The 16,317-nt window shown below is 40.5% G+C and overlaps 1 protein-coding gene across 1 annotated transcript; it reads left to right on the top strand.

Moving 5' to 3' along the window:
• The first annotated feature begins 59 nt into the window (after positions 1-59).
• rtca (RNA 3'-terminal phosphate cyclase) lies at positions 60-13,113 on the top strand. The gene is made up of 11 exons (XM_003220045.3): positions 60-450; positions 3,305-3,405; positions 3,809-3,952; positions 4,326-4,449; positions 6,702-6,760; positions 6,926-7,067; positions 8,576-8,700; positions 9,433-9,491; positions 10,172-10,266; positions 11,611-11,715; positions 12,637-13,113. Exons 1-11 carry the CDS (start codon positions 187-189, stop codon positions 12,733-12,735), a joined length of 1,317 nt encoding a protein of 438 aa, XP_003220093.1. The 5' UTR covers positions 60-186; the 3' UTR covers positions 12,736-13,113.
• Positions 13,114-16,317: the final 3,204 nt, after the last annotated feature.

Here is a 16,317-nt window from a genome sequence, read left to right as displayed (position 1 = left end):
TGCTCCTTGAAGGGGTGCTTCGTTTGAAAGCCGGGCGAAAGTTCTGAGATAGGAACAGAAGGGAGCCGGAAGTGTATGTATTGAATCAGCGGGCTGAACTCTTTCCTGGTCGAATGCGAACCGGACGTGTACAGTCAACTTGTGACTTTCTCTCTATGATCTGATGTAGTCCACACGGTATAATGAATGCAGTTCTGCGCATGCTCCGTCTGTTTTGGCGACTCCTGGCGTGTCGGAGGAGGAGCTTTGGTTGCTGCGCCCGCCCGCTCTTCTTTTTGCGCTTTGCCTCTATCCTCTTCGCTGCGCCCCTTCCCTCTCCTGGCCTCGGGCTGGCTTCAGCGCCTGGCCCGTCCCAGCTTCCTCGCCCTTTTCCGGAGACCTGCTTCTCAACGGCGGCGCACCATGGGCGATGGAGACCGGGTGGAGATCGATGGCAGCATTATGGAAGGGGTGAGCTGGGAGACAGGAAAAGACTAATTTTGCAGGGCACTAGGACCCGAAGGCACCTTCGCAGACACGGAGGCTGTTGATGAATGAATTCAGTGGGACATACCATTACAGTATACAGATTGGGGAGTGTATCATTCTCAGAGTTGGACTGTACTCTATAGAATTAACGTAGGCTGTGGATGAATGAATGCGGCGGGAGATACTATTATACAGATGGGGGGAGTGTATCATTCTCAGAGTTGGGGTGTATCATTCTGCTAAGGAATTAATGTAGTTTGACATTACTTTAACTGTGATGGCTCAGTGCTAAGGAATCATGACCTTTGATATGTGGTGAGGCATCAGCACTCTTTGGCAGAGAAGGCTGAAGACCTTGTAAAACTAGAACTCCGGGATTCCAAAGTTTTGAATCATAGCAGTTAAAGTGGTGTTAAACTACATTCTATAGTGTAGATCAGTGTTTCTCAACCTGTGGGTCCCCAGGTGTTTTGGCCTACAACTCCCAAACATCCCAGCCAGTTTACCAGCTGTTAGGATTTCTGGGAATTGAAGGGGACATCTGGGGACCCACAGGCTGAGAACCCAGTGGAGTGGATATTTGGAGATCAGCCGCTCAGATATGGACTTCCAGAGTGGCCCCTTGCTGACTCCCCCTTTTTTGGACTATGTTTCCCAATTGTATGTTTAGTATCCACAGGAGTTTGGTGCTAGAATCCTTCCTGTGGATACCAAAATCCGTGGATGCTCAAGTCTCATTATATACAATGGTTTAATAGCATGGTGCCCTGCATTAAAAATGGCAAAATCAAGCTTTGCTTTTTGGATTTTTAAAATACATTTTCAAGCTATGGATGGTAGAATCCACAGATACGAAATCAGCGGATATGGAGGGACAGCTGTATTGTGCCCTTTTGTTGATGTAGTGTGCCAAAAAGTCCCAGAATCGCCGTTACAGGATTCTGTGGTTGTAGTTTCAGAAAAGTAACATTTACAAGCTCAAGTCAGATGTTCATGAATATGGGAGAGGTGCTTGATTTGAAGCAGCCAAATGTCTTGGATCAGCCTTGGCTGCAAGTGCCAGTCATGTGGACACTCTGCAAAGGTATGACCTTATTCCTACACCATGATAAATGAGAGACTAGGATGCTGAAACAGCATTATCTTCCTCTACTTTCTGACATATGGCAGCCCTGTCACAGGGTGTTTTTGAAAATATTTGTTCAGAGTGGGTTTGCCTTTGACTTGCTCAAGACCACCCAATTGGTTTTCATGACCAAGCAAGGACTCAAACCCTTGCCTCCAGAGTCTACATCAGCAGCCAATGGCTCAGAGATCAATACTGATCCAAGGACCACCATTTTGAGTAGCCCTGGTCTAGTGGTTTCCTACCATATAATGCAGTGGTTCCCAAACAATTTTTGACCAGGGACCACTCTCCAACATTAGTACCATAGGGGTTACGAATTGGTTTTTGTCAACTCTAGATTTTGTTTAGTTATTTGGGGTGCTGATTCAGAAAATTGCATTGGATAGACCACATCAGCTCTAGTTTCTGATACAGAACATATGCTATCCAGTAGTCGCTATCTGCTCATCCACAGAATAACATATTTAATAATCTAGAGCTTATGTGGTTTATCCAATGCAATTTTCTGAATCAGCACCCCAAATAACCCCAGGAACAGGTCTAAAAACAATGACAGCAAGGCGCCCCATTTCCAGGTGCCACATAGAACAGCTCTGCTCAGAGGTATGGAGGAAGAGAAGCAGCAGTCAGGAGGCTTTTTGTTGTGGCTTTTGTGGATAGACAGCCTCTCCCCTCTTGACATTCCTGTTGTCTTGCTCTCGTTACAGTGAGGCCGTGGACCATATTTTAGTTCTTGGGGACCACTGGTGTCCTGTCTCTTGTCTCTGCCAACTGCACCTATGACGGTGGCGGGACCGAGAGCAGAGCCTCACTCGAATATCTTAATCTGTGGAACGGCCCTTAGATTAAACCTACCAAGGCTCAAAATTTATTTTAAAAATCCAAAGACCAAACTTTGATTTTTGCCATTTTATATAAGGGATGCCTTTTTACTATACTATCTGATATAACGGGACTTGGGCATCCATGGAATTTGGTATGCATAGAACTAAACCCCAGTAGATACTGAGGACCTAAAACAATGCTGTGTTAGTACTTCACAATAGATCAGTGGTTCTCAACCTGTGGGTCCTCGGGTGTTTTGGCCTACAACTCCCAGAAATCCCAGCTAGTTTACCAGCTGTTAGGATTTCTAGAAGTTGAAGGCCAAAATATCTGAGGACCCACAGGTTGAGAACCACTGCAATAGATTAAGTCTGTTTCTGTTATTAATGTTCTACCTTTCCCATCAATGAAAGGAAGTAAACATTTGGGGGGCTATCTAGTCTGTAAATTGAATTTCAATTGTATTTTATTGTATTTTAACTTTTGCACTCATGACACAAATATTTAATTATTTTGTAATTTTTATATTTGTACATATATGTATTTGTCTTGTTTTAAAGTTCTACTGTATTGTGCCATGACATTGTTAGCCACCATGAGTCCCTATGGGAAGAAAGGCAAGATAAAATATTAATATGTATAATAATAATAATAATAATACATCTGTTTCATTCCCCTTTTGTCCTAACTCATGCTGAGAGTAATCCCAGTTAGTTTCATAGCTCATTGTGGATTATAACACGACTCTCTCAACTCTCAATCCATCCCTGTTTCTCCATTCTTGCTCCTTTAATTGCTTATCGAATGAGAAAAGAAGGTCCCTGATCATATCCCTTGCAAGGCCCATTGCTTTTAGGGGTTGACCCTCTTTTTCTTTTGCAGGGTGGCCAGATCCTGCGTGTTTCCACAGCCCTGAGCTGTCTCCTTGGCACTCCTTTGCGGGTGAGGAATATTCGGGCTGGAAGGAGTCAGCCTGGCCTTAGGTAAAACTTTTTTGTGGGACTGTTTACTTTTAAAACAGAAAGGTTATTGGTATATATATGCGTGTGAGACAGTAACCTTTAATTAAATGTCCAGCCAGCCAGAAGATGAAGAAAAAGATGGAGATGGGAGACACATATAAATATACTTGGTGAAAAGGAACTATTCTATCAGATGCTTTATTATCTGATGTATGCCTGTGTAAAGGCCACACTTTGCCTGCCCCTGCTCTAGAAGTGTCTCCAAGCCTTGACAATACTCATTGTTAGACTGTATTTATTCCTTCTTAGTCACTCTGCCATAGTGTTCTATGGACAGTGGTCTCATTAAAAGTTGCCTGCTTTTCTGCAGTGACCATATACACAGGCAGTGTTTATGCTCTAACTCAGTTTTCTTGGTTTGAAGGCCTCAGCACCTGTCTGGACTGGAAATGGTTCGAGCCCTGTGTGATGGGAAAATGGAAGGAGGAGAAATTGGTTCCACAGAAGTAACTTTCACACCTGGAAAGATTAAGGGTGGAACCCATCTCGCAGATACCAAAACAGCTGGGTATGTTTCGGTGCATTTGATGGAACTCATCTGTGTTGTTAAAAAACTGGAGAATCTTTGACCCTCTGTATGATTTGGCCTATAATCTCCAGTCCCTACCAGCATGGCCAGTGCCACAGGGATTATGGGAATTGTAGTTTGATCAAACTAGTAACTGATCGATTGTGTTGGCACATGTGACCTGAACTGGGAAAGCCTGGGCTAAAATCCTCATTAAGACGTGAAGCTCAGCTTGTGGTGTTGGGCCAAGCCCTCTTCATCCTAGTTTATCTCAAAGCATTTGTTGTGAAAATAAAATAATGGAATCTCTTAAGTTCCTTGGAGGAAATGCAGGGCATAAAAAATCCTGCCTTGTCTCCCATTCCCGCCATAGGAGTGTTTGCCTGCTGATGCAAGTCGCAATGCCCTGTGTGTTGTTTGCAGCCGCTCCTTCCGAACTTCATTTGAAAGGTGGCACCAATGCAGAGATGGCTCCCCAGATTGATTATACGGTGATGGTAAGTGATGCTTTGTCTGTGATGGATCCTTTGATCCCACATTCCAGGTAATCTTTCCTGCTACCACATATAATAGTGTCATAGTCGATTTCTGTGCCAGTGTATAAGAACACTCAAGGTGTATCTACACTGTACACTTAATGCAGTTTGACATAACTTTAACTGCCACGACTGTAGGATTTATTATTTGTTGAGGCATCAGCATCCTTTGGCAGAGAAGGTTGAAGACCTTGTAAAACTACAGATCATGTGATTCCATAGCATTGAGCAATGGCAGTTAAAGTGGTGTCAAACTGTATTGATTCTACAGTGTAGATGTACACTAAATTTGATATAGATTCTTCTGGAAATATTCTTGAATTTACGTCACAGGACCTGGACATATGTCAAACAAGTCTACAGATGCTACTATCCCTTAAATCGGGCATGGGCAAACTTTGGCCCTCCAGGTGTTTTGGACTTCAACTCCCACAATTCCTAACAGCCTACTCATGCCTGCCTTAAATACTTTTTATTTGCTGGCTTGCATTGAAAATGTAGCATGCTTTTGATAGGGAAGCAGTCAACAGTGGGAGACAGCTTCCTCAACAAATCATAGTAAGAAAACCACACAGTAGGTTTGCCTTGGGGTTGCTTATAAACTGAAAATACAGTAGAGTCTCACTTATCCAAGACTCGCTTATCCAAGGTTCTGGATAATCTAAGCCATTTTTGTAGTCAATGTTTTCAATATATCGTGATATTTTGGTGCTAAATTCATAAATACAGTAATTACAACATAACATTACTGCGTATTGAACTACTTTTTCTGTCAAATTTGTTGTATAACATGATGTTTTGGTGCTTAATTTGTAAAATCATAAGCTAATTTGATGTTTAATAGGCTTTTCCTTAATCCCTCCTTATTATCCAAGCTATTCACTTATCCAAGCTTCTGCCAGCCCGTTTAGCTTGGATAAGTGAGACTCTACTGTAGCTTGAAGTCATACAACAGCTACAACAAATTTGGCCAGTAAAGTATTTGTTTACCAGTCGATTAATATTTTTTCAAACCATTCAGTCATCCATTGTCGAAATGAATGGGATTGTACGGATCTTCAAAATTACAATTATTTTTGTACCACACACTTCTGTTGGAGCAGTTGGATTTCATCCTTCCCATTCAGAGCCATCTGGGTTTACTAGTCTTATATTTTTCAGTACTGAAGTACACCTGAATTAAAAAGATTCTGCATGTTGTTTATAAAATACAAGAAAGATCAAAGGAAAATGGCAGGGTCCAAAAAGGTTTACATCAAGTGAGCCTTCAAAATGCAAAGGCAGCAATCCTAATTCTATCTAGTTATATGGCATTTATGCATTAATTTGGCCAGTAATTAGTTTCTCTTGAGTCTAGATTAGTGGTTTCCAACCTTTGGGCCTGCAGGTGTTTTGGACTTCAACTCCCAAAAATCCCAGCCATCTTACCAGCTGTTAGGAATTGTAGGAGCTGAGGTCCAAAACACCTGGAGGCCCAAAGTTTGGGAGCCACTGGTCTAGGCCAATAATGAACATGTGACACTCAAGATTGTGTTGGACTACAACCTTCACTGTTGTTTGTCCTGCTTGGGATAATGACATTGCAGTCCCATCATGTGTGGAAGTCCATACATTTATCCTTGCTATAGTCAGATCCTAAAATAAAATGAAAATAAACTCAAATTGTTACAATTCTATTTCTGGAGGGAAAGAAAGGAATAGCAGTCCACACTGTTTAGAGCCCTGTCTCTAGTATACATGAAATGTTAGCTCAGTTTAGGCTTAGTGTCAATAATGAGATCTCATGATGTTGCCTCTCCTTTTTTTATCATGCAAGGAGGAACCATTAGAATTGTTTGCTTTTATTTTGAAAATAAATCTTTATTTGCCACTTTTGTCCAAGTGCATAAAACTATTCAACATAAACTATTTTTTTAACCACAGTTATAAACTACATATTTTGAATTGGAATCCTGATTTGGAAGTAAAGTATTGCCTGTGGAAACTCAATTTTTCTACATTTGGACAAAAGGAAGGGAAAGCTTCTTTGATCATTTCCAATCTCCACCCAAAGGAAAGAGAAGTGGGAAAAAGAAGTATGCAAGCCCAGTTGTCTGCACTGAGTTGCTCTCTTCTCAGTTAGATACTTTCCTCTGTTTCCTTAAATACCATCATAGAACAGAATCTTTTAGTCATTAGAAGATTTCATATGTGTTTTTCTATTTACCTTCCAGGTCTTCAAACCAATTGTTGAGAAGTTCAATTTGACACTGGACTGTATTATAAAAAGGAGGTAAAGACTCATTATCAAACAAAGTTTCATGTCTAGTCTAGTTTCTAAGCAGTGAGTACTTGTGAGCAGCAGCTTTTCTGCATTTTCAGTATCAGAGCAAGAACAACATGGCACAATGGAAGAGTTCTTTTCTATATAACCTGCTCAATTTCTGTGTCTCTACAGAGGCTATTACCCCAAGGGCGGTGGTGAAGTGATGGTCCAAATATCTCCAGTTAAGCAGCTAAGCCCAATCACATTAACTGACCGTGGCACGGTCACAAAGATACATGGAAGAGCCTTTGTTGCGGGAGCTTTGCCAGTCAAAGTAAGTGTGTTCAGTAATCTGAAGAGGCATGGGGAAGACGTGTTTCCTGTATCATGGGTGAAATCCAGGCCTGGTCATATTGAAATTAAATTTACTGAAATTGATAGGGCATGTTGGATACCAGTCCTGTTTCCACAGTCCTGGTATTCACCATTTAATTTATCTATGTCTGACAAAATATGAATCACTAGACATTTTCTAGGTGACATGTGGATGACAGGAAGGAAAGAGAAAAGGAAAGGAAAGGAAAAAGGAGGGAGGGAGAGAAAGTTGAGGGTAAAAGCAGAGGGAAAGAGAAAGAAGGGAAGGCAACTGCTCCTCCAACACCAGGGCAATGCTGGGTATTTACACTAGTAGACTAGTTTGTTGGGTGAGTGGGCTTATTAACAAAGACCCTCCCCATAAGGGTAACTTAGCAGCAGGGTGACCCAGCACCAGTATCCACAAGTGATAAAAAGAACAAAAACACACACAGACCAATGTTATCTTTTCCTTTGGAGGCTTTTCTTTGTAGCAAAATAATATGGATTGCACTATTTACAAAAACATTTCCATAACACAAATAAAGTTCTTTATACTTCCTTCTTTGCTTCCACGCTGGGCTTCTTTCTCATGCAGATAAACAGCTTCACTCTCACAGAGCCTCTTCTCAACCGAACTTAGACAGCAGCCTTCACACTGGAGCTTCACACACGAGGCCTTCAACCTGGGGCTTCTCTCACCGAAGCTTCTCACACCGAGGCCTTCTCACACTCCTCAGGACAACACTAGCTTTGGCTCACTAACTCTAACAGGCTTCGGCCTACTCACTCTCCTTAGGATTTCTCCTAACCCTTTCAGTGCTGGGCTCACATTTTTTGTAACTAAACATATGTAGTTAATTTTAATATTTCTGACATAGTTTACTTATAAAAATGAGTTTTGATTGACTTGATTATGTTGGAGGAAGCTAGAGAAAGGGTTTTTTAAAGTAAAGAGTAATTTACCCCTGTGTGCATGTAAACGAGATACCTAGCAAACCATGTGTCTGTCCCATTGTGTCAAGTAGAGGAGAGCATTTTGTATTCCAGTTTGGATGTACATTTTCCAGTCCACAAACAGAAGGGATTGAGGTCCTCTGTAGACTTATGTTGGAGGAAGGGACAAAGGCAATTTTCACCGATAACTTTGTTTACCTATAACTGTGCTACTTTATGTGTTGTTCTGGAAGATCTCCTAACCCCGTTCAGTGGATTGAAGGAGAATTGATGAAAATTGTGCTCTTCCTCTGCTCCCTTTTCATAGAATCATAGAATAACAGAGTTGGAAGAGACCACATGGGCCATCTAGTCTAACCCCCTGCCAGGGAAGTATTTTCTTCCATCCCAGGAATTTGAACCTAATCCTTAAGCTATTTCTTAAATGATTTTTTTTTTTTGCCTCTAGAATTATTTCTCAGCAGAATCCTCTATATGCAGTCCAAAGCTTCTGTATGATTTAACTATTGTTTTGTTCTGTAATGTCATTAGATAGCAAAAGACATGGCTTCAGCAGCAGTGAGGTGTATTAGAAAGGAGGTCCGGGATCTCTATGTCAATATACAGGCGGTTCGAGAACCTGACAATGAGGCTTTTGGGACTGGAACTGGAATAATGTAAGTAGGTTCAAAAAAGCGTATTTTTCAGACGAGTGAAAGCAAAGAGTGTGAATTTGAGTTGACTTACTGCAACTGAAACCCATAGGATTATGTGTAGTACTTGAATTTGTGCTCCATGATGTGAAATCCAACATGGTATAATGGTTTGAGTGTTGGGTTGGTCTCTGGAAGACCAAGGCTCAAATCCCTGCTTGATCATGGAAACCCACTTGCCACCTTGATCAAGTCACACACTCTTAGCCATAAAGTAATGAGAACTCCCCTCTGAATAAAACTTACAAGGGTAACCCTAAACTTGGCTCTCTAAACAAGATGGCAGTCATTGGGATAGAACTATTTTGTGAAATAGGACGATTGCAAAGGTAGAATTGTACAGTTGGCAGCGATCACAAGGACCATCCAGTCCAAACCCCTGCCATGCACAAACACACAATCAAAGGTGTTAACCTAGTAGAAGCAAGAGTATGTATATATTTTGGCCACAAAGTGCAAAATAGTGTTAAGTGAACATCAATCCACTAAAATCAAAAGGCTGATAACTCCTCAGGAAGGAGATAGAAAAAATTATATTCAATTTTGAAGACATAATTTGTGTCCAAAGCGACTGCACAGCTTGGACCTAAATATATGTTTGTGTGCAATGTCAAAGCAAATCAAATGATTTTTTTTGTATATAGTTACTTTGATCTGTTTCGTTTTCATCTTTCCCCATTTTTAAAAAAAACTAAGAATTGTTGCAGAAACATCCACTGGCTGTTTACTAGCAGGATCATCCCTTGGAAAAAGAGGTGAGAATTATGGCATGAGGCAATTTCTTTATAGAATTTAGTATTTCACAAAAACCTGGCTTTCCTTGATGTTACAAACCAGTGTGGTTTATTTATTATATTACTTGGGATCAGTTTTTTTTTATTTCTCGGGTTTATCGTCCGCCTTTCTCCCAGGTAGTTCACAGTAAGATTTTTTTAAGTAAACAGATTCAGGTACTACAGGTAAATGAAAAACATCATGTAAAATACAGCAGGAAGACAGTAAAGAAAAGGTATGCTCCAAAGAAGCTTATTTTTTGTGTCAGGAGCGACTTGAGAAACTGCAAGTCGCTTCTGGTGTGAGAGAATTGGCCATCTGCAAGGACGTTGCCCAGTGGATGTCCGGATGATTTACCATCCTGTGGGAGGCTTCTCTCATGTTCCCTGATAAAGAAGCTAATAAAAATAGGAAAGATCAATTTTTCAACAATTGAAAAATTCCCACTTTCCTACTCTGTTTCAATTTGCTGGGATGACAATTATATCTAATAACTTAGTTTTTATACTACTTCCTGACAATTTGAGGGTGAACCAAGTTGTGCTGAAACAATTTTCTGAAACGTGCAACATAAAGTTGCAACCTATAAATATACTTTTTCCATTTATTTAAGAGGCTAACCTGTTTAGGGACTAAGTTATGCTTGGACTTTTAAAAACAGGTAAAAGCGCTGACAAAGTTGGAATGGAAGCAGCAGAGATGTTGCTTGGCAATCTACGACATGGAGGAGCTGTGGATGATTACCTGCAAGACCAAGTAAGCAGCACATATAGTAATAATAATAATAATTCTTACCCACCTATTCTCGTTGTATGAGGCGGGTTACAGCATAATTAAAACACATAAGCAGTAAAAATTACATAAATTCTATAAAGTCTCACACAACCAGCAACATCTGCCCAGGGCAGAAGGAGACATCCATCAAAACAAGGAAGCCAGAATATTAGGATAGATTCTTCCCTACATGGATTTGAATCCTAGGAATTTATTGTACTAGTGTCCAGAATTTGCCTCAATGTTTTTATAGGCACAAATCAGCATGAACCCCTTAATATATAAATACTAGCTTGGAGATCCGGCAGTGCCTGGATTATCTGAAAAAGGCATTGTTTGTTTTGGGGTGTTAGGTAATATCCGTTTGGTAATTTGTAGCTCTGTTTCTTAGAAAAAAGCCAGTCTTTCCTGTTTTTTTTAATTGAAATGCATTAGAAAATGCATAAGGATGTGGGTGAAATGCAGTTCCCAAAATCGTGGGCTAATCACCCCAAACCCCACCAGTATTCAAAGTTGGACATGTTGGGTCTGTGTGCCAAGTTTGGTCCAGATCTGACATTGGCTGTGTTCAGTGCTCTCTGTAAAAAGGTGAACTACAACTCCCAGATCCAAGGGCAACCCCCAAATCCTGCCTGTATGCATGTTGGGTCTGTTTGCCAAGTTTGGTCCAGATCTATTGTTGGCTGGGTTCAGTGGTCTCTGGATAAGGGTGAACAACAACTCCTATATGCCAAGGGCAGTCACACACACACACACCCCACACCTGTATGCACGGTTGGCCATGTTGCGTCTGTGTGTCAAGTTTGGTGAAGATCTGACATTGGCTGGGTTCAGTGCTTTCCGGATAAGGATGAACTACAACTCCCAAAATCAAGGTCAATTCCCACAAACCCTTCACTCAGGATAAACAAGTGTTTGGACACATAGAACAGTATACAGAGCAGTTTTCTAAATGGTTGTCCCCAAACTGGATTTTCTTCTCCTCTTTGGAATATCGCCAATATCCTACGACATTAGGACACTGGAGTAAACTGGCAAAATGTTGGGTGTTCCATATATTTTACAGGACCACCTTGTTCATTGTTGCAACTTTAATTGATTTTCCTGAATTGGTCATCCTCTGTCCTGCTCCTGCATGGCAATTAAGTGCTATCAATACAAATAAATACATCTAAATGTAAAAAGATCCTAGAGGAGGCATGACTGAAGCATGTAATTAAGGACCCTGCTTTGACTAGGTTCATATTGATGTCATTAAACACCTTGATGTCGTGTTTGAACACTACAACGTTTAATTGTGATTGTTTTGTTTTCTTTCCTTCCAAGTTGATCATTTTCATGGCTTTGGCAGATGGGATCTCTCGAGTGAAAACAGGGCCCATTACTCTCCATACAGAAACTGCTATCCATTTTGCAGAGCAGCTGACCAAGGTGGGTGCATATAGCTTCTTTTAAGAACAGCGCATCTGCCAAGTGCTGCCTTTGTATGTTTGTAGCAAAACTTGGGCTGGTTCAAGATAAGATCAAGATGCAGTCAACCACCATATCCGTAGGGGATACATTCCTGAACTTCATTTGAATACGCAAAATTGTGGATAATAATAACCCTAACGGAAATGAAGGGCTTCTGACTCAATAATACCATAGAGTCATGCTGGCGGACCTAGAAAATGGCCAGAAAGTTCCTATTTTGTCAGATGTGGATAAATGAAACTGTGGGTATTTACCTTGTGGATATGGAGGTTATACTGTACTGGTAAAGAATGAAATGTTATTATATATTTGGGCCCTTCCACACAACCATATAACCCAGAATATCAAGGCAGATAATCAATAATATCTGCTTTGAACTGGATTATCTGAGTCCACATTGTCATATAATCCAGTTGAATGTGGATTTTATACATTTGTGTGGAAGGGGCCATGCTTCTCTATTGCATGTATGCAAGCCAACCAGACTAGCAATGCCCAGCTCTCAGAGCCTTTATTAATTATTAATTTATTATAAGTGGGGGGGGAGTTCAAATAATAAACTGTTTTGGGGCATTATCACTAGGAGATATGGATTATGGTGTCTCCCCAAGTTTGATTTTTCCTCCCTATAGAGGCGTTCAAGTGATGGAACTGACATTGCAATCTTTTTGATGCTAAGTCATGATGTTTTTTATTTGCTTGAGCATTTTAAGTGCTTGCATTGCTTCCCCAGATTATAAAGTTTAATGGTTTCCTGTCTCTCAAGTGGTATTGTTTTTATAGTGTTGCCTTATTTGTTACTTTAGGGTTTATACAGTGCCCTGGGTTCTGTTTGGATGAACCGAAATAAAATATTTTCATGACTTTCCAAATTTGCAGGCTAAATTTACGGTGACAAAGTCAGAAGATGACGGTTCGTCCAAGGATGCCTACATCATTGAGTGCCAAGGAATTGGACTGTTAAATCCCAACTTATAGGTTCTGCTAATTTTTTATTTAAGTATTACCTGTGTGACGAATTGCACTACATTTCACCAAGACATTTGAGAAGAGATAATGTGGTTAGAAAATGGTCTTACTTAATTCCACTGAAGGATGTTGGGGTTCCTCATCTAGTGGAGTCTTCCTTGTTTACACAGAGAAGTAGCTGATTGTTACAGATGCTGCTGAGCTGGAAAGCAATCACTTCAGCCTTTTTATAAATGACTTTTGTGATTCAGTCATTTTTATTTTTTCCCAAGCATTGCAATAAGATATACGCAAAAGTACAGCAGCCACCGCTTACATTTGTTTGAAATTTTTGTAACCATTTGTTGGACATGATTCCACCAAAATAAAATAATCTCAGCAGATGAATATGTTTGCAGCTATTTTTTATAGATTTGCACAGGTTTATAATTACTATAACAACGTTGGTTAGTAATAATGGCACTATTAGTGGATTGGGGAGGTTTCAATTGTCAAATAAATAATATAATAATAACTTTATTCTTGTATCCTGCCACCATCTCCCCTCGGGGTGGCTTACAGATGGCACAAAGTTCCTACAAACAGAACATAAACAAAACACAATATAAAATATAATTGATAAAACAACAATGTAAAACTCAATTAAAACGGCACTCATGATGGAGATAAGCTACTGTTATCATGGTCAGTCTGTAAACAATAGGGCAGGGGAATGGGATAAATGCAAAGCTGTAACCATGGGACGGGGACACTGGATGAAGTGCAGGGCTAAAAGTGGGAGGTAAAGGTTGGAAGGTTAGCTACTTCTGTCCCTATTAGATAGTAGAGTTGGAAGGAGCCGCGGTGGTGCAGTGGGTTAAACACTTGTGCCGACTGAACTGCTGACCTGAAGGTTGGGTTGCTGACCTGAAGGTTGCCAGTTCAAATCTCTAAGATGGGATGAGCTGCCATCTGTCAGCTCTAGCTTTCTGGGACATGAGAGAACCCTCCCAGCTAACACATCCTGGCATCCCCTGGGCAACATCTCTGTAGAGGGCCAACTCTCTCACACAAGAAGTGACTTGTGGTATGTTCTCAAGTCGCTTCTGACACAATAAAAAAAACCTAATTTATTCCTGTTTGGAGCCGCAAATGCATTTCACTTGTGTTTTATTTCTTGTGTTTGAAACAATTTTATTTCCAGGTTCTTCCTGTTCCCTTGCTTTCCTCTGAGGGTCCTTCCAGACAAGCCCTATATCTCAGGATCTGATCCCAGGTTTTCTGTTCATCCCAGATTATCTGGCAGTGGAGACACATATAGTCCAGTTTAGAGCAGAAGACATGGGATCAGATTCTGGGATATAGGGCCTGTCTGGAAGGGCCCTAAGGCTAGAAGAGTGTGGCTCACTCAAGGTCACTCAGTGGGTTTCCATGGCTGAACTGGATTTGAATTTTGGTCTCCCAGTGTTTTAGTACAGTATTCAAACCACTATAGCACACATATTTCTCAGTAACATCCATAACAGTTACGTCTTCTGTTTGTAGTGCACATATATCTATGTAGATAAGAACTTTTATGTCTTGCCAGCATTGTCTGGCTCTTTTATCAGAAAGGGACAACAAAACTATAAGGAAACAACTGTCTTCATATAGCAGAGTTTTGCCTTCAGGTCAATCTGATGTCTGTCTCTTTTGGGTCAATTCTATATCTTCCCCAGTTTTCAATCATCCAATCCAATTACATCTCTAATGGCCTCCACTTAGTAAGCAATGTTGATTAGCATTCAAAGAATTACCAATTTCTGTCTGCCTTGCATCAGATTGCATCAGCCACCTGACTGCATTATCCACTCATCCTCTAATAACATAGTTCAAACCTTGTAGTCAGGTTTGTTATAAACCAGTCCACTGGATGTTTTTTTTGCCAGTTCGAATCCGTGAGACGGGATGAGCTTCTGTCTGTCAGCTCTAGCTTGCAGGGACACAAGAGAAGCCTCCCAGTAACACATTCCGGCATCCCCTGGGCAACGTCTCTGTAGACGGCCAATTCTCTCACACATGAAGCAAGTTGCAGTATGTTCTCAAGTCACTTCTGACATGTTTTAAGAAACATGGTTTGTGCTAGGTTAGAACTTACCTATGATCTTAGCATCACACATACATTTCATAATTCACAAAGCTTTATCGTTTTCGCACTTACTTATTGCTTTACTATCCATGCATCAGGGGCTCACATTTGACAAAAAAGAACCCAAATCAGATCCCTGCCTATAATAAAGGCGTTTTTTCCCAGTGTGCAAAGGTTTATGGAATAGTAAAGGTAAAGGTTTTCCCCTGACATTAAGCCTAGTCGTGTCCGACTCTGGGGGTTGGTGTTCATCTCCATTTCTAAGCTGAAGAGCCGGCATTGTCTGCAGACACCTCTGAGGTCATGTAGCCAGCATGACTGCATGGAGCACCATTACATTCCCGCCGGAGTGGTATTTATTGATCTACTCACATTTACAAGTTTTCAAACTGCTAGGTTGGCAGAAGCTGGAGCTGACAGCGGGAGCTCAGTCCGCTCTCCGGATTTGAGCCGCCGACCGTTCAGTCAGTAAGTTCAGCAGCTCAGCGGGGGCTACTGTTTATGGAATAGTCATTCACTATCACATTCAGGAGAAAATAAGTAACATTAAAAGTCACTTTCTGCTATGAATGGGCAAATTCATAAGACAGTACATGAAGCATCTCATTCCAAAATGTATATATCACCAGACTATTTATTAATCCACATATGTTTGTTTTCTGTTGCCCTGGAGACTAGGATGCGGAACAACGTCTTCAAACTATTAATATTAATAATATTATTTTGTAATGCAATATGATACTAATAATACGATATAATAATATTAATTATATGTTATATATTACATGTAATATTATTAATAATATTACAATATATAGATATAGTACAATATGGTAATTTATTGCCAGTATTGTGCTATGCTAATAATATAATATTGTATGTAAATTTAATTTGTATGCCACTCTGAGTCCCCTTCGGGGTGAGAAGGGCGGGATATAAATGTATTAAATAAATAAATAATAAATAAATTACAGGAAAGGAGATTCCACCTGAACATTAGGAAGAACTTCTTATTCTGAGAGCTTTTCAGCAGTTGAACTGTCTGCCCCAGAGTGTGATGGAGGCTCCTCCTTTAGAGGTTTTAAGCAGAGGCTGGATGGCCATCTGTTGGGAGTGCTTTGGATGTGATTTTCCTGCTTCTTGGCAGGGGATGGACTGGATGGCCCATGAGGTCTCTTCCAACTCTATGATTCCTTGCGCAAGAGTACCTATTTCCATGCATCCGTCAAGTAGTTGTGTGGCAATGGCATCTTTGCACTTTGTAGGAAATTCTTTTATATTTGGCTAATCATTTTTAATTTAAGGAATATGGCATATTGTGTTCTCTTTGTCTTTCAGAATTTGTGTGTTTATCAGCTTCCAAAAAGATAACCCTATTTTCCTTCAGTTAAGCAGCAATCGACAAGATAATCCTAGTTTCCTCAATTAAACAGCAATCTGTAGGAACTTGGCCTCTGGTTTTATTTACTGGATGAAAGCAGAGT

This window comes from Anolis carolinensis, chromosome 4 (assembly GCF_035594765.1).
Source record: "Anolis carolinensis isolate JA03-04 chromosome 4, rAnoCar3.1.pri, whole genome shotgun sequence".
Lineage (NCBI taxonomy): Eukaryota > Metazoa > Chordata > Lepidosauria > Squamata > Dactyloidae > Anolis > Anolis carolinensis.
The sequence above is the reverse complement of the archived record's forward strand: the minus strand, read 5'-3'. Positions and strand labels throughout refer to the sequence as shown.

What these genes read in the sequence shown, in the direction of transcription:
- rtca (XM_003220045.3), top strand. Translation starts at nt 187, where the DNA reads ATGCAGTTCTGCGCATGCTCCGTCTGTTTTGGCGACTCCTGGCGTGTC. An exon ending in AGATTGATTATACGGTGATG is followed by an intron (nt 4,450 to 6,701) that starts GTAAGTGATGCT and finishes TTTACCTTCCAG; the next exon opens with GTCTTCAAACCAATTGTTGA. An exon ending in ATCATCCCTTGGAAAAAGAG is followed by an intron (nt 9,492 to 10,171) that starts GTGAGAATTATG and finishes TTTTAAAAACAG; the next exon opens with GTAAAAGCGCTGACAAAGTT.